Source organism: Camelus ferus, chromosome 21 (genome assembly GCF_009834535.1).
Source record: "Camelus ferus isolate YT-003-E chromosome 21, BCGSAC_Cfer_1.0, whole genome shotgun sequence".
Taxonomy (NCBI): Eukaryota; Metazoa; Chordata; class Mammalia; order Artiodactyla; family Camelidae; genus Camelus; species Camelus ferus.
In genome coordinates this window covers 10707187-10729330 of record NC_045716.1, presented here as the reverse complement: position 1 = coordinate 10729330, position 22144 = coordinate 10707187, and the positions used below count along the sequence as shown (strand labels likewise).

At 37.8% G+C, this 22144-nt stretch overlaps 1 protein-coding gene across 7 annotated transcripts in view; it reads left to right on the top strand.

Annotated features, from left to right (window-relative positions):
• Positions 1-19008, top strand: part of PRRC2C (proline rich coiled-coil 2C) — a 42960-nt gene extending 23952 nt beyond the window's left edge. The window contains exons 13-25 of one of the 7 annotated variants that reach the window (XM_032463745.1): positions 229-330; positions 3464-3665; positions 5792-5995; positions 7553-7665; positions 7904-8040; positions 11017-11248; positions 11477-11599; positions 12679-12897; positions 13298-13401; positions 13782-13908; positions 14778-15014; positions 16587-16639; positions 17079-17290. In XM_032463745.1, coding sequence (XP_032319636.1) covers positions 229-330; positions 3464-3665; positions 5792-5995; positions 7553-7665; positions 7904-8040; positions 11017-11248; positions 11477-11599; positions 12679-12897; positions 13298-13401; positions 13782-13908; positions 14778-15014; positions 16587-16639; positions 17079-17151 — 1926 coding nt within the window. In that variant the 3' untranslated portion in view covers positions 17152-17290. Of the gene's footprint in view, positions 1-228; positions 331-3463; positions 3666-5791; positions 5996-7552; positions 7666-7903; positions 8041-11016; positions 11249-11476; positions 11600-12678; positions 12898-13297; positions 13402-13781; positions 13909-14777; positions 15015-16586; positions 16640-17078 lie in introns of all 7 variants that reach the window. The other 6 variants (XM_032463743.1, XM_032463744.1, XM_032463748.1 and 3 more) reach the window with 6 other exon arrangements.
• The last annotated feature ends 3136 nt before the right edge of the window (positions 19009-22144 follow it).

Here is a 22144-nt window from a genome sequence, read left to right as displayed (position 1 = left end):
CTTTTTCTGTCAATTTATGCATAAATAATCAGATAGTATTTCTCTTCAGAAGTTTTATCTAAAATGTCCAAAATTATCAGTTACTTACTATAAATACAATGCAACTCTAAGTCAGATATTCCTTTTGGCTCTGGTGAAAAATAAACCACCTTAGAATACATTAGCATTATCTGTAATGGGGCTTTTGTAGGAGACTTAGATTGTGATATGTGTTGCCTGCCTTTTCAGGTGCCCCTGCCCAACACCCTCCCCCTCCCTAAGAGGGAGACTATACAACAGAGCTCCAGCCTAACTTCAGTTCCTCCCACTACTTTCAGCCTCACCTTTAAGGTATGTACGACATCCGTATCTAAAGGTCCTTGGTTATTGCATGCATGGGGACATAAGTTAACAATACTCTCTTGATATTTTTACTAGTTTTGTGTAATAAGCCACAACAGTAAGCTGAGGAAGTGGAATGATGTCAAATTATACCTTAAAATTTTATTAGCTGCTAATACCAATTAGAAGTGGCTTGATATCCTCATATTTAAAGTGAGGCCTATTATGCTTGCGAATTTTGTCTTAAGAATACAGGAGAGCATTTTATAAAGTTTGTACTGAGTCCCTCTTAGAGATCTTAATAATTATTGGATGTATTAGTTGTGTACAAAACAGCTAACTTGGTGTTGCATGTGTTTTCTCCTAAGTACTGGTAACAGTAAGAATGCTAATTTTCTGTCTTGTAAGTCATGTGTGAATTAAATGAATGCAATGTAGTAACTAATATTTTATGAAGAGGTAATTGATTAATACAAGTGATTTTGATTTGATTTTTGTTTGATAATTTTTGAATAAGGGCAAAGGAGATTTTAGACAATACATGATTTTTAATGTCAGGGAGTTTAGGCTTGTTTGGTTTGTTTTTTTTAATTTCCTATTATGTTTATAATTTTGAGCTATGTTACTAATAACTTTTTTTACAGTTGAGTTATTTGGGAATATTTTAAATCAGTTGTTCACCTCAAGATTTAAAAGGTTAAAAAGTACAGACGTGGAATTAAAAGGATTTTTTTTAAGTGCATTTATTTATCTCTTTGATACTGTTTGTTAAGTTTCATAACCTGGGCAGATATTTAACATCTACTTTTGCAGGGCTTTCTAATGGTAAAGTAAATCTTTTTGATTGTCTTTGGGAGAGGAAGAAGCTAAGTTGCTTTATAATGTGGCCAATGTTTATTTCTAGACTCTCTGTTTGAGTCTCCAGCCTCCTGACTGGGTGTCCCCTTGCCCCTCAGCTTCTTTTTAAGAGGCTTAATAAGTACAAGTTTGAGAGGATAACATTTTATAAGACACCTTCTGCTTTGTGTCATCTCCACCTTTACCCAGTCCTTACTGTTTGCTGCCAGTTCCTACTCACCCTTTGTTGTTGTTTTCCCATTTGAATGACTGTCTCAACCTGTGTTTCGTACCGTATGTATGAACATTTTTACCTTGTTCTGTTCAAGGCAGTAGTCTCATTTCACATAAGCAAATAGAGTATCATCATTAATTAATCTTCAGGCCAGTTGTTAATTCTTCAGAAAACACTTCCACATGGGCTCCAAAAGGAAATAATATACATTTGAATTAAAGTAAATTTAAATTGCATTTGCTTACAACTTTCTCTAGTTTAATTTTTTTAACCTCTTTTTAATTGGGTAATTAATAAAGTATGAAAGTTCAACTATATGGATATTATTGACAATATATTTGCCAAGGGGAAAAATGAATACAGTTAAGTAGTTGTACTTTTTGGTTTCCTTGAATTTCAAAAAAATAGAATCTAAATTTTATTGCTGCTTAAGAAATGAAATAAAGCCAACTGTGTGTGGCCTATATATTATGTAAGTTTGATGAGCTATAATTTTATGTGTTCGCAATACAGTAAAACTGGTATGAAAGGCATTGTAGTCTATAAAATTGCTCTAAAGCATAAAATCTCAGATAGTGAAAGTGAATTGCATTTTGTCTAACTTACTAAGTGGTACTGGCTTGGGGGTTGTTTGTTTTACCCTCCAAGACTTTCGTTTTAAAGTAAAACACATTTGAACCCAGCAAGGTGATTGTGAGGAAAAGGAAAGACTTAAACATAAAAATATCCTTTATTTTGTATTTATAGTAATAATATTAGGTTAAATTATATACAGTATTTTAACAGGGAAGTAGAAAGATAAGTAATGTTTCTCAAATTCTTAAAGTCCGGTTGAAATTTTAAAAGTTGGTACTTCAAGGACCTACAGGCTTCTTAACAATGTTTTTAAAAATCTTATTTGCGAAAAGTACCCTCATGTAAGTTATTGCCCCTGTGATTTTATAGATTATCTTGGATTTTCTTCTCGGCCCAATATTTTGTCTAGTGGAACTAAAAACTTCAAACTCTCTGTACTTGGTCTTTTCCTGTTCAAGGAGCCTCAGGATAGTTGAGGATCCACATCTGTGCTCTCCAGTTCAGTACCCACTAGTCGCATGTAGTTATTGAGCACTTGAGTGTGGCTAATCCAAGTTGAAGTGTGTGTGCTTTAAGTGTAAAGTAAAATAGATTCTGGATCTGAAATGTTAATTTTTTTTAATTAAAATGTCTCAATTTTTATATTGGTTATAGGTTTTAATTGTAGACATATCGGGTTGAATAAAATGTTACTGAAATTAGTTTTACCTCTTTATTTTTTTAAAGTGTGGCTACTAAAAATTTTTAAATTATATGTGGCTTGCATTTATATGTCTGTTGAACAGCACTGCTCTAGATTGAAATAAGACCCATTTCTGCCTTTTACCAGACTTAGACTACAGCCAAAACCAGCAGCCACAAATGCAAATGGTGGCAGTCAGTGCCTCAAATGCTTGATGGGGTCTGGATGTGAAACAAGAAGTTTCTGCTGTACCCGAGGCTAAACCTAACTGATTACATTGCCTTTTAAAACAATGTGAGCATAAACAGCCAGCAAAAGTTGCCTGTCACCTGCCATTTGAGAACTGTTGGCTTAAAAAGAAAGAAGAAAATGGATATTAATGGAGGACCTTTAGTGTCTTTCCTCCTGGAATCAGAGCCCTAAGTTAGTCCTAAAGGGGCGTTGAATTTCCGTCTCTTGGTAGGAATAGGGACTCGTGTTTAGATAATACAGGAGCTGTGACCATATATTTCATTCAACTGTTTGCCAAAGCCTTCAACAAGCTCTCTGTTGAGGCATAATTAAAGACCACTGCCTCCCAGTTTGAGTAAAGGAGCAGAGATAAAGGGGAAAGTGAAAGGTTTGAAAGCCTTAGGGTCTTAATCTTCTATTTTTGTGGTTTTTGAAATACTATATTTGGAATATATGTTTTTATATATGTGTATTAGCTCTATGTTAGCATGGGTTGTGGTTTTTTGTTTGTTTTTGATGTTTTTTGTTTGGTTTTTTTGTTTGTTGTTTTGCTCTAAAAGAAAATATTCATTTTGTTGCAGATGGAGTCTGCGCGTAAGGCATGGGAGAATTCTCCAAATGTAAGGGAAAAGGGATCTCCAGTAACTTCCACAGCACCTCCAATTGCAAGTGGAGTCAGCAGTAGTGCCAGTGGACCAAGCACTGCTAATTACAATTCGTTCTCAAGTGCATCGATGCCTCAGATTCCTGTTGCTTCAGTCACTCCCACAACATCACTATCAGGTAGAAGTCTTTTTGTACTTTTTCTTTAACTATCTTAAAATATTTAAAATTTCTTAGGATCTTTTCCTATTTACTATTCCCCAAAATATTATGTATAAAAGATGTAAGATTGTCCATGAGATAATTAGCCGCTGTTTTATAAGCTTGCCATTCTTACTTCCTTCCCTCTCAGTCCTCTCCCAATTTTTGTTTGGCAAATATTTATTGAGGCTTACTAAAATACTTTGTTTGATCTTCTCTTCTTCCCACCCCACCCCCATTACAGATACTAGTAAGTAAGTAGTGGGAAAAGTTTTGTCGTATTCTTCTAAATTTTTCTATTTTTCTACCTTTTTTAAATTATTTAACTCATATACAGCTAACTAGACCATCTCAGAAATAAAACAGAATCACAAAGCTTTTAAATTTTTTGCAATCTCTACCTAATTTAAAGGAGCAATTGGCCTAAATCTATTGAGTTGACATCTTTTCTATTAGAATTAGGCAGGGTGGAGAATTGCCAGTCTCTGTTATTGGAGTAGATGAAATCCATTAGTTTTGAGATTTTGTTTTTAAGGAAATTCCATCAGCACCTCAAGTTAGAAAGTGTGTTTCTTAAATTTTTCACTTGTGTGTAATCTTTGAACTATATCTCATGGGGCTTTATCATTCTTAAAGAATCAGAGAAGATGTTTCTGAAATATTTGACTCTAGGAAAGTACACCCTTTTACCATGTTTATAACTATGTTTCTTTTGTTGAAAACATACTTCATTTTAAGCTTTTCTAATATTCTCTAATGTTTCTACAACAGTAGGAAGCTCCTTTCCCAATACATGTGAAAAATATCCAGCAGAGAATTTAATTTACTTTCCTTGACTGGTTTTCATTTAATGATTGCAGTAATGATTTTCAATATTCTAGTTTTCTGTGCTAGTTTTAAGTACCAGATACTCCAACTATACTTCTTCCCTCTTTAATCCCTTTCAGGTACTCTCTACCACCCATTTGCAAGGCATCTTCATTATGCTTACTTACCAGCTTGGGCACCAGTCTGCTTGGGTGGCTAGAGGGTGGGGATCCAGGAGGAGAGTATGGTAGGAAGATTGGGAAATAAAGGGACTGGGAAAGTTCTTACTTCTTTGGAACCCAGCTACTTCTTTCCTCAGGGTCTGGTTTCCCCCGACTCTCCTCAACTAGGATAAATGTTTAACAAAGACCTTCTTGCCTCGTCATCCTACTGGTGGAGACTCAGGTAGAACAACAGAGGGACCTCAATCTTGGACCTCCCTTAGATGGAACATTGTTTGAGGTCTGAAAATAATAACTGCTGCCTCTCACTTTTGAGCCAATTACCAGTGTTGTCATTTGTCCTGTTACTGCAGTCATTACAGCTCACTGATCAGCAGAACGAATTGACCCTTCAAGAGCTAAAGTTTTATAATTCCACTTATTTATTAATAGTTTGTTTTGTTTTCAAGGTCTTATTATATCCCAGTTTTTGCTGGTGTATATACAAGAAGAGAGAGCTATAACCTTAAGTTTATACGACTGTTTAGGAGTGATTTACGTTGTATTTTTTACATTGGATTAATAATTATTCTTATGGTGCAGCACTTTGTCCTGTGTTCTTATGTCTGTGCCTGGCCTTTAATAGATGTTCAAATATTTGTTTCTAAATGAATGAAGCTCTGAAGATTATCCTTGAGATATTTGACCAGAAAGATGGGGGGAAAGTTTAACCTTAAATTAAATGACTTTAGGAGCAATTGTGATCTCTCAAGGCCCATTTATATTCACAATTATTCCTAAGGTGCAGCAGTTTGTTCTTCTGTATTCTTATATTTATGCCTGGCCGTAAATGAATAAAGCTCTTGATTATAAATTTTCTCATTTTAATTTTCTGTTGTTTATATTTCTCCAGATTTTATAGTCTTGTTTGCATTTGGTGTAAGTGTTTCTTTCATAAGCCACCTCATCTACTTTTGGCATGAGGTGTGGTGTATAAGTACATAATAAGTACATGGTAGACATAAATACTAAATTTTCCTGTTTCTGATTGGTGCTTGAGTTGACTGTTAACAAACAACAATGGTACTGTAAAATATGTTATATTTTCCCCTTTTTTTATCCCTCTCCCAAATGTAGGAGCTGGTACATATACTACCTCTTCTTTGAGTACAAAATCTACAACCACATCAGACCCTCCTAATATTTGTAAAGTGAAACCCCAGCAATTACAGACGAGCAGCCTGCCTTCTGCAAGTCATTTTTCACAGTTAAGCTGTATGCCTTCTCTTATTGCACAGCAGCAACAGAGTCCACAAGTCTACGTGTCTCAGTCTGCAGCAGGTAAGATTTTTAGGATTGAATATAAGGAATTTAGAAAATGAAGGACATCTTGTTTTGTTTTTGGAATGAAGGACATCTTAAATGCTTATTTTTTTCTTCTTCCTCTTACCCGTTCAAGATTATTTTTTGATCTACTTTGTAAATTTGTTTCTTCTTTGAGTTAAATGCTGCCTCTCTTTCATAAGCACTCTGGGGCTCTTGGGAATTGTTTCTTACACATGTTACATATACAGTAGACAGATTGCTGTCATACAGTCACCCCTTTGTTTCTGTGGGCTTCACATCTACAGATTTAACCAACCATGGGTCAAAAATACGCAAAAAAAATTCCATACAAGTTCCAAGAATATGAGTTTTCTGTGTGCTGGCAACTATCTGCATTGCATTATATTAGGTATTATAAGTAATCTAGAGATGATTCAAAGTATAGTGGAGGATGTACTTGGGTTGTATGCAAATACTGTACCCTAATTTACATGAGACTTCAGTATCTGCAGATTGTATGGGGTCCTGGAACCAATCCCCTGCAGAAGTTTGTCATCTGAAACTTAACAATTGATGATAAAGTTCATGAGAAGAATAAATCTAAGAATAGCAAAGAAGAAAAAATTACATATGCAGGGGGTAACTTGTTATTCTAAATATCACAATGCTAATCTGAGTTAAATAGTAAATATCTGAAAAATATTCAAGCTCACTAATGATGTAAATTCAAAATAAAAGAACAGTGAGGCTATTTCTTGTCTTTCCATGTGGGAAATATTAGAAAGATTGATAATATCCAGCATATTTAATACCCCCTATCTATAAAGATTGCAGGTATTATTAATACTCTTAAAGTACATTGCTAGTAAGCATGTAAACTGGCATAATTCCTTTAGAAAAGTACCTCAGTATTTTATGTATGCATACCATAGTAACAGTTTCATAGTTAGGAATCTTACACAGATAAACCTACTTGTTAATCAGAGATAATATGTTTGAAGGTGTTCATTTGTTGCAGTATTGTTTATCATGGTAACAGATTTAAAACAACATGAAAAAAAAAAAAAAACATGAGAAGTTCTCCAAAGCATATTATTATATAAGAACAGCATGTCACAAAATAGTGTGGATACAGAAATCTGTTAATCTATACCAAATTCTTTCAATTATTAAATGTCAGTTCTTTTGAAATACTTTGCTTAGTTTTAGTAGGTAGATTTAAAATTGGAGTGGGTTTGCTGGTAAATGGGTAGATTTGTTTTCAGTTTTAGTGGATTATGTAAAATACTTTAAAATACTAGTTTTGCCCCTTTGGCAGTGTATGAGAGTGTCTGCTTTCCCATACCTTCACAAGTGCTAGTTTCATTGTTTTAATTTGCATATACCTCACTGATAGAAGTTACGCATCTTTTTGCATTTGTATCTTGTCACATTTCTAGTTTTTCCTTGGTTGTATTTTCAGAGGGCCCACTTAATTTGAAATCTGCTACAAAGCTTAGTTTTTAGTTACCGTGTGGAAAGTTTTGAAGTTTAGGTACTTAATTACTGCTTATTTTTCCTGATGATCTGTAGCTCAAATCCCAGCTTTCTACATGGACACGAGTCATTTATTCAATACGCAACATGCGCGATTGGCCCCACCATCCCTGGCTCAGCAACAAGGCTTCCAGCCAGGTCTCTCCCAGGTAAATGTCACGGGCTTCTTCCACCTTGTATTCATTTCTTGGCATTTTTATAGTGTGATAGGTATTTTGGGCTCAGTGTAGAACTAGTAATGGGTTGAAAGTCAATTTTAGATGTTTATATTTGGTTTTGTTTCAATGGGGAACTGATATCTTCTTTGTTTCATATCTCAAATTTTAATTTTTCCAAAGTAATCGTGTGTATATGGTTTTCATGTATTGTTTTCTCATTGCACTGCAGCCAACTTCAGTTCAACAGATTCCAATCCCTATTTATGCGCCACTTCAAGGACAGCATCAAGCCCAGCTGAGTTTGGGTGCTGGACCTGCTGTATCCCAGGCTCAGGAACTATTCAGTTCTTCACTTCAGCCATATAGGTAAATGCTTTAAGGTTAAGTTTGTGATGTTGCAAACGATGTAATTGCTAAGCCTTTTTGTCATATCCCTACTGCTCCCTCCTTCCCCCCAAAAGCTAGAATGACCCTGTTATAAACTGCATTAAATAGTTACGTGTGTTGATTATATGTCATGAACTTCAGCCTCTGGTCATTTCACTCAGACTTTGTTGAACGAAGTCAAGCTTCAAAGCTTCTTGAAGAAGAGGCTAACAGCAATCCCGTAACAATTAGAAATCACAGAAAATAGCTGTGAAAGGACCCAAAAGTTGGTGTCATCTCACTGCTGACATTCATAAATCCAGGCCCGCTCTGTGTGAGCTGAGACGTGACAGATAACAACAGTGCCTAAGGAGGCGGAGGCAAGGGTGGAGCATAATGAAAGAGACAGAAGTAGAGTGTCAGACAGAGAACAGGACTAGTGGTAGTAATAATGGTGATGAGTATGCTGTGTGGTGCAGAAGAAACCGTCATACTGAAAGATTAACTGTAAATTTTCTTTGCAATTAAGCAAGTAATGAAAACTGATCTTTACTGAACTTTCTTTGTATATGATAGCTATTCAGCCCTTTACATGCACGAACTTATTTTAATTTAGTCCTGACAAAATCATGTACGTTAGATTGAGTCATCCCTACTTGACATTTGAAGGGGTTGGGTTCTTTTTTACCTCATGTTACACTACGTATAAGTGGCAGAGTCTGGATTTAACCCCATGTGTCTCTTATCTCCGGCTTAATGAGAGTGGGAGGGTAGAGTAAGAGTCAAAAGATAACCCTGATCCAGGCACAGCTCGGTCATCATCATGGTATACCTGTCATCAATACCCAGGATAATGGCCCTAAACCATCAAAAAGAAAAACTCCTCTCAGGACATTTATGTAAAGGATGTTGCAAAATTATGCACTTGCTTTTAGAAACTTGTTTTTGAAGTCAGGTAGAATTTCCGTACTTTATAGATTAAACTTGGCATCAATTGATACAGCTCATTTCTTTCAGATTACCTGTTATACTCCTAACAGAAGCTAGGTTCAGCTAATCAAACTTTCTCAAAAGATGAGAATTATTATTAATAAACTTAATAAATGTGGCTCTCACTTTTTTTTTATTAAAGATTCTTCAGTAGAATTTAGTACATCTGTATAATTATTTGTATAGTATGTTTCATTTTCTGGTATCAGTCTGTGATTTAGCTTGGTTATTCCAAGAAATTCTCTGAACAAGTAAAGCTGTTTAGTCCAACTAGAATTAGAAGCAGTCTCCCATGTTGTTAAATTTGGGAATCTCTTGAAATTTGTAGTAAAATTAAGCTTTAAAATTGCACTAGATTTAGAAACAGTAGAATAGATTGTCTCACAAACCAATCTCCTTTTGATTGGTACTGGCGGTTTGAAACGTTGAAAAGTTCGCAGCTGATTTTCAGCTCTGTTAAAAAGAATTCAGTGATTAGTCTTCCATAACCATGGGAGATGGATAGTAGTACGCTGACATTCTGTATTTGTAATCCTTATTTTAACAGTTGCCTTGGAAGATGTACTTTTAAAGATCAAATTTGTTCAGTAAAAATATAATGTAAGTTGTGTATGTAGTTGTGGCAAATGGCTACTTGGAAGGCACCAGTTTAGACTTTGAAAGTAATTGTATTCCTACCACATGCTGTTTCTTGTTCTGAATGTAATTGGCATGGTATTTGTTAACAGGGAGTCCCTGAATTCATTTCTGCCAGGACAGGGTACTTAATAACAGTATACTTACGTATTCTTCCCATTTTATATTTGAAGCAAATTATAAGTAGACATTGTAAAGGTAAACTTGTGGCCCTAGACTAGCAAGCACTCCTGCTTAATGGGTTTTGTTTCTGCTGCATGTGTCAGTTTTAACAAAACATTAGTGTTACTTGAGTATATTATCTTTAATCCACTACTTTGATTTAGTTTGTATCTTAGCATTTTTTAAAGTAAAAATTGGAGGCCTCCACCCAGAAATAATAGGACAGTCCAAGGTTAGATTCCAGTATTTATTTTAAAAAGAGAGAATACTTTTAAAATATGCAATACAGTGTTACTAACTATAGTCACTAAGCTGTACATTCTGTGGCTTATTTATTTTATAACTGGAGGTTTAAACTCTGACCATAATGCTGTGTTGCATATTTGAACATTGCTAAGGGAGTAGATCTTGAAGTTCTTATCAGAAGAAAAATTTCATAAGTATGTGTGGTAACAGGTGTTAACTAGTCATTGTTGTGATCATTTTGCATACATATGAATTCCAAATCATTATGTTGTACACCTGAAACTAATGTAATAAGTCCAGTATACCTCAGTTAACAAAACAACAGCAAAAAAATTGTGGGTAATCCTGTTGTGTACTGTTACTCTGCTTCATTCCATAGAGGTCTTGAAGACCTCTTATAGGAGGGAGATAGATAGATATATAAAGGGAAGTAATGAGATACAGATAATAAAAGTCAGAGCTATTGGTGCTATAAATTTGAATAGAATGTCAGTACCAAAGACAAAAACAGCATATTTGGTTCTGAGTTTGCTAGTGGACACATGGAAAGAGAATTTTTCTCATTGTTAAAGAGAAGGAAATCTCACCATTTTCTCAGAAAGAGCAAGCGTTTTCCCAAACTTTTTAAAAGATTTTTGAGGGGAGATTGGGTTGGTTTGTTTGTTTTTAGTGGAGGTACTGGGCATTGAACCGAGGACCTCGTGCATGCTAGGCATGCACTCTGCTGCTGAGCTATGCCCTCCCATTTCCCAGAACTTTTACATGTGGAGCTTCGTTGTATACAGGGCTCTAAATCTTGAAACTAGTGCCTTAGACACAGTCTGTATTCCCTACCTCTTTAATTATGCCAATTAGAGTACACACTCATTCTTAAGATTCCAGATAGAATTCCAGATAGAATTAACTTCTAACACAAGCCTTTTCTCTGTAACACTTATATAGATCTCAGCCAGCTTTTATGCAAAGCAGTCTATCCCAGCCATCTGTGGTCCTTTCTGGTACTGCCATCCATAACTTTCCAGCTGTCCAACACCAGGAACTTGCCAAGGCACAGTCGGGTCTTGCCTTTCAACAAACTTCAAATACTCAGCCTATTCCTATATTGTATGAACATCAGCTGGGCCAGGCGTCAGGACTCGGAGGTTCCCAGCTCATCGATACACATCTTCTCCAGGTACAGCAGGGACCAGAGTCATGCATTGTCACTGTACTCCTATGCAACAGATTATTTAAGGAAAGGAATTTTTAAAGAAAAATTGTTAAAAGACAGATTGAAAAAAACAAATCTTCATTTCTATCTAATAATAAAATTCTTAGAGATTGCTTTGAAGCCATAACCTTGATATCTGAATTGGAAATTTTTTTCAATCTCATTGCTGTTTTCTTGTAAATTTTTTTCTAGGCTAGAGCAAATCTTACCCAGGCTTCAAATCTTTATTCTGGACAAGTTCAACAGCCTGGTCAGACAAATTTTTATAACACTGCCCAGTCACCGAGTGCTCTCCAGCAGGTAAACTATGGCATGGTAAATTTCCTCAGTTTTCTTTACTATTATTGTCGTTGTCACTGTTGCTGCTGCTTTTGTTGTTTGAGAGTTTAAGTAGAACCAGGATGGGGAGGTGGTGCAGTGGTTTCAGACTTTTCTCTGAGGTGTCCTTAGGAATTCCACGGGCCCACTGGCAGTGGGATGTGCTTCATTCCTCCAGCACCCCTCTCCTTACCCGCACTTCAATCAGTTATGCTTTTTACCTCTTTTTAAAATGGGTTTCCATGTAATCACTTATTTTTACAAAGATTCCACAAATGTAAAAGTTTGAAAACCATTGTCCAGGATATACAGTTACACGTAAGTGTGGTGAATGCTTTACCCATTTGTGCTAGAAGTGAAGGAAGACTAAAGACCACCATACTGGTTAATATAACATGTAGGACTTTGTGGCAGAATCTGACAGAGTATAAATGACAAACACGTTTCTTCAGCATATCAGTGTAATTATGTTCAGTGAAAAAAATGTGTTTTTATAAAACTGTCCCCTCCAGCAATGTCATTAGCTTCCTCTTTGAAAGGTGGTGAAGGGCTAGAGGAGAGACACGCCATTAGTCATTTCCTCACAACTGTTTTTGGGGGCTGTTTTAGGCGGGGACAGTTCAAAATATATCACCTTATTGACATTCAGATTAACTACTGTTTGTATGAAAACTGAAAAGAAAGTTCATTTTTCTTGTCAAAGCTCATTTTGACCAGACCTGAAATGGCATAAAAATGTCTATTTGGGAAGTTGTAACTACTTCTACTTGTATCCTCGTGATTTGACTGTATTTTGTGGTTGTTTGACATGAACTGTGGGTTAGTTCAAAGATAGTCATAATTATTTCACTTATATAGTTTCTTCACAGCTACTCTGTTTTATTATTGCAGCTTTAATAAAAGAATGGAGATAGTCACTAAGCAAAAAAGTATATATATGAAATAGTTTAATAGATTGAAGTATTCTTTTTAAAACCTTACTCAACAGTATTGGAAGAGTCATGTCTATAGTTATAGGGACATAAATGCAACAGGTCTAAGCAAACTGCTGCAGCTTCTGTTTGCTTCTTTGCTAGGTTACAGTACCTTTACCAGCATCCCAGCTGTCCCTGCCTAATTTTGGATCTACGGGGCAGCCTTTAATTGCTCTGCCTCAGACTCTTCAGCCCCCGTTACAGCATACGACCCCTCAAGCACCGGCCCAGAGCCTGAGTCGTCCTGCGCAAGTAAGCCAGCCTTTCAGAGGGCTGATCCCTGCTGGAGCGCAGCACAGCATGATCGCGACCACAGGGAAAGTAAGCACGGAGAAATTCATGGAGTTTCTTTGAGAATTTAAGGTCATGGTTTAAATATATGCATAAAATAAAATGCATGTTTTTACCACCCTGTAGGAAATGTCAAAGCTCAGTGTACTTATGTTTTATCTGCTCACTTTTAATGTGGGTTTTACCTAATAACCTATATACCTAATAAAGAATTCATATATTTTTAGGAAGTAGATTTACACAGTCTCTTAGACTTTTCAGCCACAAATTTGGCTCTGATAATTCCATATTTGAAACCTAATAATAGAATTTTTGTACTTAAGGTTCTTTTCCCTTTGCCAGATAAAGGTACCATGTATAGACTACTAAACACAGCACTTTAGTTTATGGAATTACAGAAATGTTAAGTTTATTTTATGCTTTTTCTCAGATGTCTGAAATGGAACTAAAAGCGTTTGGAAGTGGCATTGACATAAAACCAGGCACACCTCCAATCAGCGGTAGAAGCACCACACCAACATCTAGTCCCTTCCGGTAAAATGGGCATTTAAAGTTGCTTGTAGAATTTCCAAATAGTTGAGCACCATTTGTTTATTAGATACTTAATATGTCTCCTGTCTTGTAGTAAGCACAAGACATTCTGACAGTTTTATCCAAGATTTTAAACTATTCAGTTACTAAGAATGTATTTGTTATACTCTATCTTAAGAAAATTTTAACCTAGGGCAAAACTAGCTGGTATGCTTTCTCACGTCTGCACCTCCCGTGTCTCTCCACTACCATGTTTGGTAACTCACCTTGGTAAACTTTCATCAACCAAGTATGATGGGTCTACCAAAAGCAGTGTCTCTAAAAATCTAACAGCATCATTTATGTGGCATTACTGTACTGACCAGTGATGGCTTCTTTCCAAGGGCTACTTCCACAAGTCCGAACAGCCAGTCCAGCAAAATGAACAGCATTGTCTATCAGAAGCAGTTCCAGTCAGCCCCTGCCACTGTGAGAATGACACAACCATTTCCTACACAGTTTGCACCCCAGGTGGGCAGATATAAGTGAGAAATGAGTATTATTTACTTGCAAGTGATTGCTAATCTGGCTAATTCTCTGACTTTATAATATTGCCATATTATAACCAGTTTAGAAGCACAGTTTTTAATGAGAAGAAATTTCTTATTTAACAGTATATGTATGACATTCAAATATATTCTCTACAGTTTTTAGCTAGGCACAAGTAGTAATCATATAGTTCTAAAGCAGACAATAGAAATATAGTCAAAAGATTCCCCACACAGCTCTGATAATTTATTTCAGTCCTGATCCTTTTATCTTTTTGAAGAAGTTGACTTTTCAGAGAAGGGTCCCAGTGCTTAATGTTTTCTAGGTTTAAAGTTGTTTTTTGTTTTTCTTTTTAAAAGATAACTGTGTGGTTGAGGTGGGAATTCAAAAAGATGTTCTAATATATGTGTAAAAATGTTGTCGTCTCTTCCATTTGCTGATCACATGGAAGGACTAACTAAAGCTGATGAGCTCTCACAGACTTGTTGAATTAGTATTATTTTCATTTATCTTCAGATTGTGTTTGGTATAGGTATGTGCCTTTTCTGCAATTACATCTTTTTAAAAAGAGACCCTAATTAATAGTCTTTCTGTCCCCCCTTCAGAATTTGTGGCTGGAGTACTAGAACCAGCTGAAGTGCCATAGCATGCTTTGTCTCATTTTTCTGTTAGATTCTCCAAGCATGGCCAGTTTGTTCTTGGTCCTTGTAGTAGAATGGCACAGACCCCTACATGTCCCTTCACTGGCAGGATGGGCACAGATTTACTCTGGGATAAGCCAACCCAGTCTAGTTGGCAGATTTTTTTTTCTTTAACAGTTCAATGTTGTATGTCTTGTTTTTTTCACTCAGATTCTCTCTCAGCCTAACCTGGTCCCTCCATTGGTAAGAGCCCCACATACTAACACCTTCCCAGCGCCTGTTCAGAGGCCACCAATGGCACTGGCCAGTCAGATGCCTCCTCCGCTGACCACAGGCCTCATGAGCCATGCTCGTTTGCCACATGTAGCCAGGGGTCCTTGTGGATCACTATCTGGAGTCAGAGGTAATCAGGCCCAGGCTGCGTTGAAGGCTGAACAAGACATGAAGGTTAGTACAGTGTTAACAGCCAACAGAGCAAGAATCTGTCTCTGAACCATGTCTTAAGATGCCTCTGGACCCATAACTGCATATCCAGGCATTCATTGTCTTAGCCGACTTAACCAAACTAACTACTTTTATTCATTCCTCCCCCCACACACCTTTTTTAGTTTTTGTTCCTCCCTATTCCCTCCACTTGTTTTTGTTTTTGTTTTGGTTTTTTTGCAACTATAGTCAGTAAACAAGTTAAAATTTTTAATTCTGTGGCCAAGTGAATTGCTCATGAAATAAATATTTGAGGGAGATTTGAGCTTAGATGCTACATTTTTTTGTTTTCGGAAGAACAAATAAGTAACAGGTTATTATAGGCTTCCCCATTTTCTTCCCTTTTTTTTTTGTTTTGTTTTGTTTTGTTTGTTTTTCTCCCTCCCTCACCCCACCCCCATCCTCCCATCCCAAAATATCAATCATGGTTATGTGAAAACTCTGGACTGGGTAAGACATGTTACCCTTCTTGATTTTTCTCCCCTCATGAGTCATCCAAGTATATTTTTCTTCTCAGACTGTTTTCATGCCATCACCACCACCACTGCCACCACCCCACCCCCCTTTTTTTTTTTGCCTGTCACCTGAGGTGGCCGTATTCCACAGCAGAGTGTGCAGTTATAGATGAAGAACTCAAAAAAGCACTTTGGGATCCTTCGTGATAAAAGGCACTGATAAACATGAGGTTTGCTAATGCAGATGGGTGCCTTTAGGAGTCTGTGTGGGGACAGTTTTTAGAGCACGAATCTTACCTGTCTGCCTGTACAGCTAGCTGAATCAGTTTATTTCTGTTTCTGTATTTACTTAGACTTGACTTTAGAGATCTTGGTGATTTTGCCAGTTTTGTCACTATGTATATCAGATCAGACTAGAAGAAGGAAAAGCTTGCTGCTTCCAAGTGGGAAATGTCCATAGTAATGCTTTCCTCTGAATTAGAAACCTGTTTATGATAGTCCTGTTAGAGAGTTCGCCTGACTGACCAAAGTTGCCTTCTGGGTTGATAGCCCTTGTTTCTGATCCTGAGTAATCAAATTTATAGACTACCCTGCAGTGAATCTCTTGTTAAATGTTACCCACTTTGATTAAGGCTCTGTGCCTAGAATTTCCATCCATTCATAACTATTAAAAATACTAGCATGTGTAGAAATCTTTGGAAACCATTTGGCTGTGGTTTCCAACTCTCCTGCCTTCTTGGCACTTGATTTTCATACATCCCCATGTTGGAAATAACATTAGAGCTTAATAATAGGATGGGGAAGGGTACAGATTTCTTAAAAATTGCTTCAGATCTTTGATTAGCACAGGTTACCTGTAGAACATGAAGAGCTTTGTTATGTACTAGGGGCGTAGACACTGCAGTGTTAATTGTGTATGTAACAGTGGTATAATTTACAGATTAACGTAAGTATGTTCTTTGGGGGCAGAGTCAATAAAACTAGGGAATTATTTTACCAGCTCAGAATGTGGTAGGAGCTATCAGAACTTAGTGATCAAGTGAAGTTGTAGTTACTAATTTCTGATGCTCTTCCCCTGCAGAAGAGAGCTGTGGGAAGAGGACTCAGCCACAAGACATTTGGTCCTAGGTGTTGGTAATGCCACAATATAAGTGCTTCCTTTTCATTTTATTGTAGACCACATATTGATAACTAGAAGTTCTTAAAGTATTACATATATGTTTTCAGATTTGCAAGTAGGCTCCCTAAATGAAATTCGATGTCAATAAGCTTTGTTCCAGAAAAGATACAGACCAACAACAATTTCTGTTTTATTATTTTATAAAAGGGCAAACTCTGACAAGGTGGTGGGAGGTGGTCCTATTCTTTTCAATTAAAAAAAAATCACATGGAATGTTTTCAAAGATAGGAAGAAATCTATCCATTAAAAGCCGAAAGGTCAATAAGGTACTTTGGGGCCAAACCAACATGGGGAAAGCTGATTTGTGATTGGTAAGAGAATTTGAATGAGCTTGATTAACAGGATTTGGTGATGCTGCAGCATTTTCAGTTGTTGTTTTCTCATTTTTTTAAGGCAAAGCAGAGAGCAGAGGTTCTTCAGTCCACGCAACGGTTCTTCTCTGAACAGCAACAGAGCAAACAGATAGGAGGCAAAGCCCAGAAAGCGGACAGTGATTCAAGTAAACCTCCTGAAACACTGACTGACCCTCCTGGTGTCTGTCAAGAAAAAGTGGAAGAAAAGCCACCCCCCGCACCCACCATGGCCACCAAACCTGTTAGAACTGGACCAATCAAACCTCAGGCGATCAAAACCGAAGAAACAAAATCTTAAAGGCTGTGGTTCATTGCAGGGGGCTGGGGGAGGGGAGGGGGAAAGAGGGAGAATGAAGTCAGATAATGCCGGCAGCCAAAGGGGTAAATTGGTCTCTGGCGTTACCCTGTCCAGAGCTCGGAGGTGCACGAGGGACACAGGAGCAATTTACACTGACACACAGCTGCTGCACCGGGAAAACGAGGCTTTGCCAGCTTGCACCTACTGTGTAACACGCACTCTGCTGACGGCCATACACCTTCAGTCAGAATTTATATACAGATATGTGCACATATTTCTTGAGCGCATATAATTTAGAACTAAAATTCTTACGTTAGATAAAACACAAGAAATACGAGGGAAGTAACACTGCAGAAGAATATCTCAGCCTGAACAATGTGATGGTCCTAGCTAAGACATCAGATGCGGTGTCTTTGCTCCCTTATGTTCTTTGGATGTGGTTATAGCATTTATAGGCTTGGTGGTGAAGAACAGAAGATATTTGGTGCTGGATAGAGGAGCCTTATTTTTTATTATGGCAGCTTGCTATTTTTGTAACATGATGATTGAGTTGAACACAATCAAAGTACAGTAACTGATCTTCCCTTCTTCCTGGACGAGTGAGCAGATGATGAAATACTGATGTCGGCATCCTTGAACATATCCAAGTGGGCAGTGTTTGGCTACGGCTTCTATTTGAAATGATGCTGTGTTTGGATTGTGGCCTGAAGCTTTGAAGTGATGCTCGGCATCTCCTTTCTTCCATGGAGCTCTTACCATTCAGACATGACGGAGCTGGTAAAATACTAGTTAGGTTGAGTCTTGCTTGCCTCTACTCAGTCATCTTTGTATGAATCCAGTGGGGTTTTTTTTGTTGTTGTTGTTGTTTTTCAAACGGTTTTTAGCTGATGTTCATGAAGAGCAGTGAGTACCTAGAACTGTGCCACTAAAGGAAATCCTGTCTAAGAAGGTGCATCTCTGTGCCAGAGCTGTGTCGTAACCATCCTTTGGGCCCTCTGCTGGAACAGTAGAATCAAGTCTCGAATAATGCCTTTTTAATTATATCCTCTAGTATTATAGATGTAGGACAGTCCTGTATCATACCTCTGTGAATGTAAGATACCTTGTACCTGCTTTATGATACGTAGTAGTGACCGTGCTTTATCAGAGCTGTTTTTAATGACGTTATTCTAGAATGTTTTCTTTCCAGATGATGATTGAGAAGCTAATTAAAAAAAAAAATGGTGCCAGGTACCACGACAGTAACAGAACTTAGCTGTTTTCTGGGGTTTTGTTTTTTTACTTTTTTTTGATGGCGTGTGCTGGATGTCTCTGTAATTTTGTTCAGATGACTGCAGAACCTGGAAAGGCTGTGCTGCTATTGACGCATAACATACTGCTATTGGTCTTTTTATATAAATAAAATAAATAAATCTATATATATATATATACATATATATATATAATTTGAATTTTTGGAAACTTTAGCTGTGCTGTCAACTTTGGAAAAAGTATCCCAGTTGTACTGTGTTGGGTTGGCATTGTACAGAAATTAACAGCCATATTGGTCTAGAAACGTTCAACATACTTTTTTCCATTTGTACAGGGGTAACGCACTGTATTAAATATATGTAAGGTCTTATCTACACGGGTTTGATTACAGAAACTAATAAAGTATTCTCTAAATAATGAATCTTGGAACTTCTTATCCATTCCTAAAATTTGAAGCAAGAAGGTTTGTCACATACCAAAAATGTGATCAAGACTACATCATGCAAGGGCTGTAAAGCTTGTTCCATCAAGGTAAAGGTCGTCGTAGAGGGTAACAGTCACGGCCCCTATTCTCGGGGTGGCTGTGATCACATGGAAAACAGTCTGTCGAGGAGAGGAGGAGACAAGCCTCTCTTGACGATGCAGAGTGCTGAATGTAGAAAGCAGTCTCACCATTCCTCTGGCCAGAAATTGGAGGACCCAAAATAGATCTCAGTACTTAGGTTTGTATTTTTCATGCTTTTGCTAGCACGTTCATTGCTATTATCACCCATACAAGCCGCCTGTAGGAGAATTTGTTTTATCATTTATTCAGTTGGTGAAGTACTGAGGAATTTCAGTTGGCTAAAATCCTGCATCCAGAATCCAGACACAGCTTTAGGAAAACTAGTAATTCGGTCACTAACAACCCGTGTGCCCTCTTTACTCATAGAAACTGTGTTTGATACTTAAACACATTTAAAATATTCAAGTACTAATAAACCCTTGCCGTCGAAGCTTTTCAGTCTCAGGTTTTCCTCAAAATGTACTCTTAAGTTGTGATGGAGAAAGGTTGGGGACACAAAGGTGTACCAAAGAGCCATAGTCACTGCTTCACACGTTGCCTTCTTTCTAACTCACTTCCATCACCACTGTCTTTCACACTCTAGTCTTTAAGTTCAATCCTCCTGAATTCTGGGGCTGACACAGGCTGACCGCCTGTATGGCCTGGCACTGTCCTCATCTACAAGCTGCGGGGTGTGTGCTGCTGGGTTGTGTTGTGTTGAGACCACCAGTCCCTTAGGCCCTTTGCTAGTGAGGATCTACAGGGGGAAAGATGGCAGCAAAGGCAGAGCAGAGTAAGATGAAGATGCGTATACAAGTGCTTCTCCACAGGGTGGGTCGTATACGTTGTGTCTCGCTTCTCCGGCTTCTGGCACAACCCAGCAGATGCTGCAGTTAGTGGTTGGCAATAGGTTTGGTCACATAACGTGAACATTCTCTGCCCCTTAAACGCTTCCAGCAGCGGGGAAGAAGGTGTGTTTTTGTTCTTTCTAAATTGTTTTATGATGGAAGAGTGATTAGGGCTGTACAGTTGGGGAATGAGAGGTGGGTATAATTTGAAAAGACATTTAATTTACTTGTTTTCACAGTACATGTTACAGACAGTTAAGCTCCAACATACTATTGGGTAGAGGTAAGATGTGGAAAGTAGGTTTGGAATATATCAGGCTTTAAAGCTGAAAGTAGACTCTCAGAACCTAGCTGTATGAGGCCTGTCTCATGTGACACATCCTCAGTGATTCTTCACGCTGCCATCGCAGCGTATTTCATAGCTTAGCGTATGTACTGTTTCCACATTCCCTTTCCAGTCTCTTTCCTAGCCATAATCTGCACTTAACCACAGTGGGCCTATTTTTGAAAAGCATCTTAATCTGATCCTATTTTAGATGCTTGTAAGAAATTTCAGCTATAAAATTTCTTCTTGGGAAATGAAACAAAAGAATTAGGCAATGATGTCTTAAAGTTACACTGATCATCCTAGCGTTTGCACATTGTTTCTCCTACGTCGTCAAAAGAAAACATTTCCTTGCGCTTTTCCTTCCTCTGTGCTTCACACCCTGAGGCGTAAAGCCGAGTCTGCTGCTGTCTTGTCTCAGCTGTGCGGACGTGCCTGTAAAAGTTACACCCGGCTTGCCCATCTTGCAGAGATTGAGGACATTTGAATAACATTCAATGTAGAGTGCGAGAGCCGTGAACCCTTTGTTGTTGTAGGAATGGCAAGATAACAGTCCCTAGAGGAGCCTCCTCTTTGGCTGTCAGTTCAGGGCTTCCGGTGAGGCCCAGTGCGGCGCCCATCCTGTTCTCCCAAGAGCACCCCTGCATATCCTCACAACGCTCCCCCGTCACCTGAGATGTCCTTGGTCTCCGTTCCATGCAACTAAGCCCAACAGAGGAGGTTCTGTGCCCCTATTGCAAAATTAGTAATAGTATCGGTGGTATGTTTTCCTACTGTTTCTCATTTTACTTCTTTATTTTTTTTTTAACTTTTTTTTTAATGGAGGTACTAGGCGTTGAACCTAGGACCTTGTGCAGCCTAAGCATGCGCTCTACCACTGAGCTATATCTTCCCCCCGTTCTCGTTTTATTTTGTTTTGTGAGTGGAAAATTGTAGCTGTTAAATTTGTGAACTTTGGTGCCAGGTAGACCACGTTTTGAACCCCAGCTTTTTCACGTGTTATCTCACAAGCAGCGGCTAACTCCCTCTGTGGTTTCATTATTGTTCACGTAAAGAGACACAGACTCTCTTACTGCCGAGCTGCTGGTTTACCAGGGTCTCTTCTTACCGCTCTGAAGTGTAAACTTCATGTCTGGATGTCAGGATTCAGACACACGTTTGAGATAATCACATCGTAAAGGATGACCAGTGTAGGAGGCAGTGATTTTTTCCTGGATTGTATTGCTGTTAATCAGTTCAGATGTATCTGATGACTACAAACTACCCAGGGGTTCTTAGGTAAAAGCTCAGACTGTTCTCCATCCAAAGTCATTGGGCCCAAACAGCAACAAACACAAAACAGACCATCTTAAGACATCAGTAGTCACTGCATACCCAGGGGTTCTTAGGTAAAAGCTCAGACTGTTCTCCATCCAAAGTCATTGGGCCCAAACAGCAACAAACACAAAACAGACCATCAAGACGTCAGTAGTCACTGCATCCCTTCTGAATTTACATTCAGTAATTGACCTGTATTCAAACTCAAGACAGAAAATTTGTTTATATTAGACTTTAGTAACCATAATAAGGCTGAAGGAAACAGATGGGAACACAATGCTATTGCAGATTCTGATTTGATTTAAGTAATTATTGGGCTCCTACTAGGAACTCACTCTGCCAAGCCCTGGGAGAGGAGAAAGGGGAAAAATAAGGCCCCCACTTTCAAAAAATATATAATTGGGTTCATAAGGAAAAGGCTTACATTCATTGTATTATATGAGGGGCAGGATACACATGTTCATATTCATTTCTGGGCTAAATGCATATATTTAAACATTTAAAAATGCTAAGAAGGGGAGGA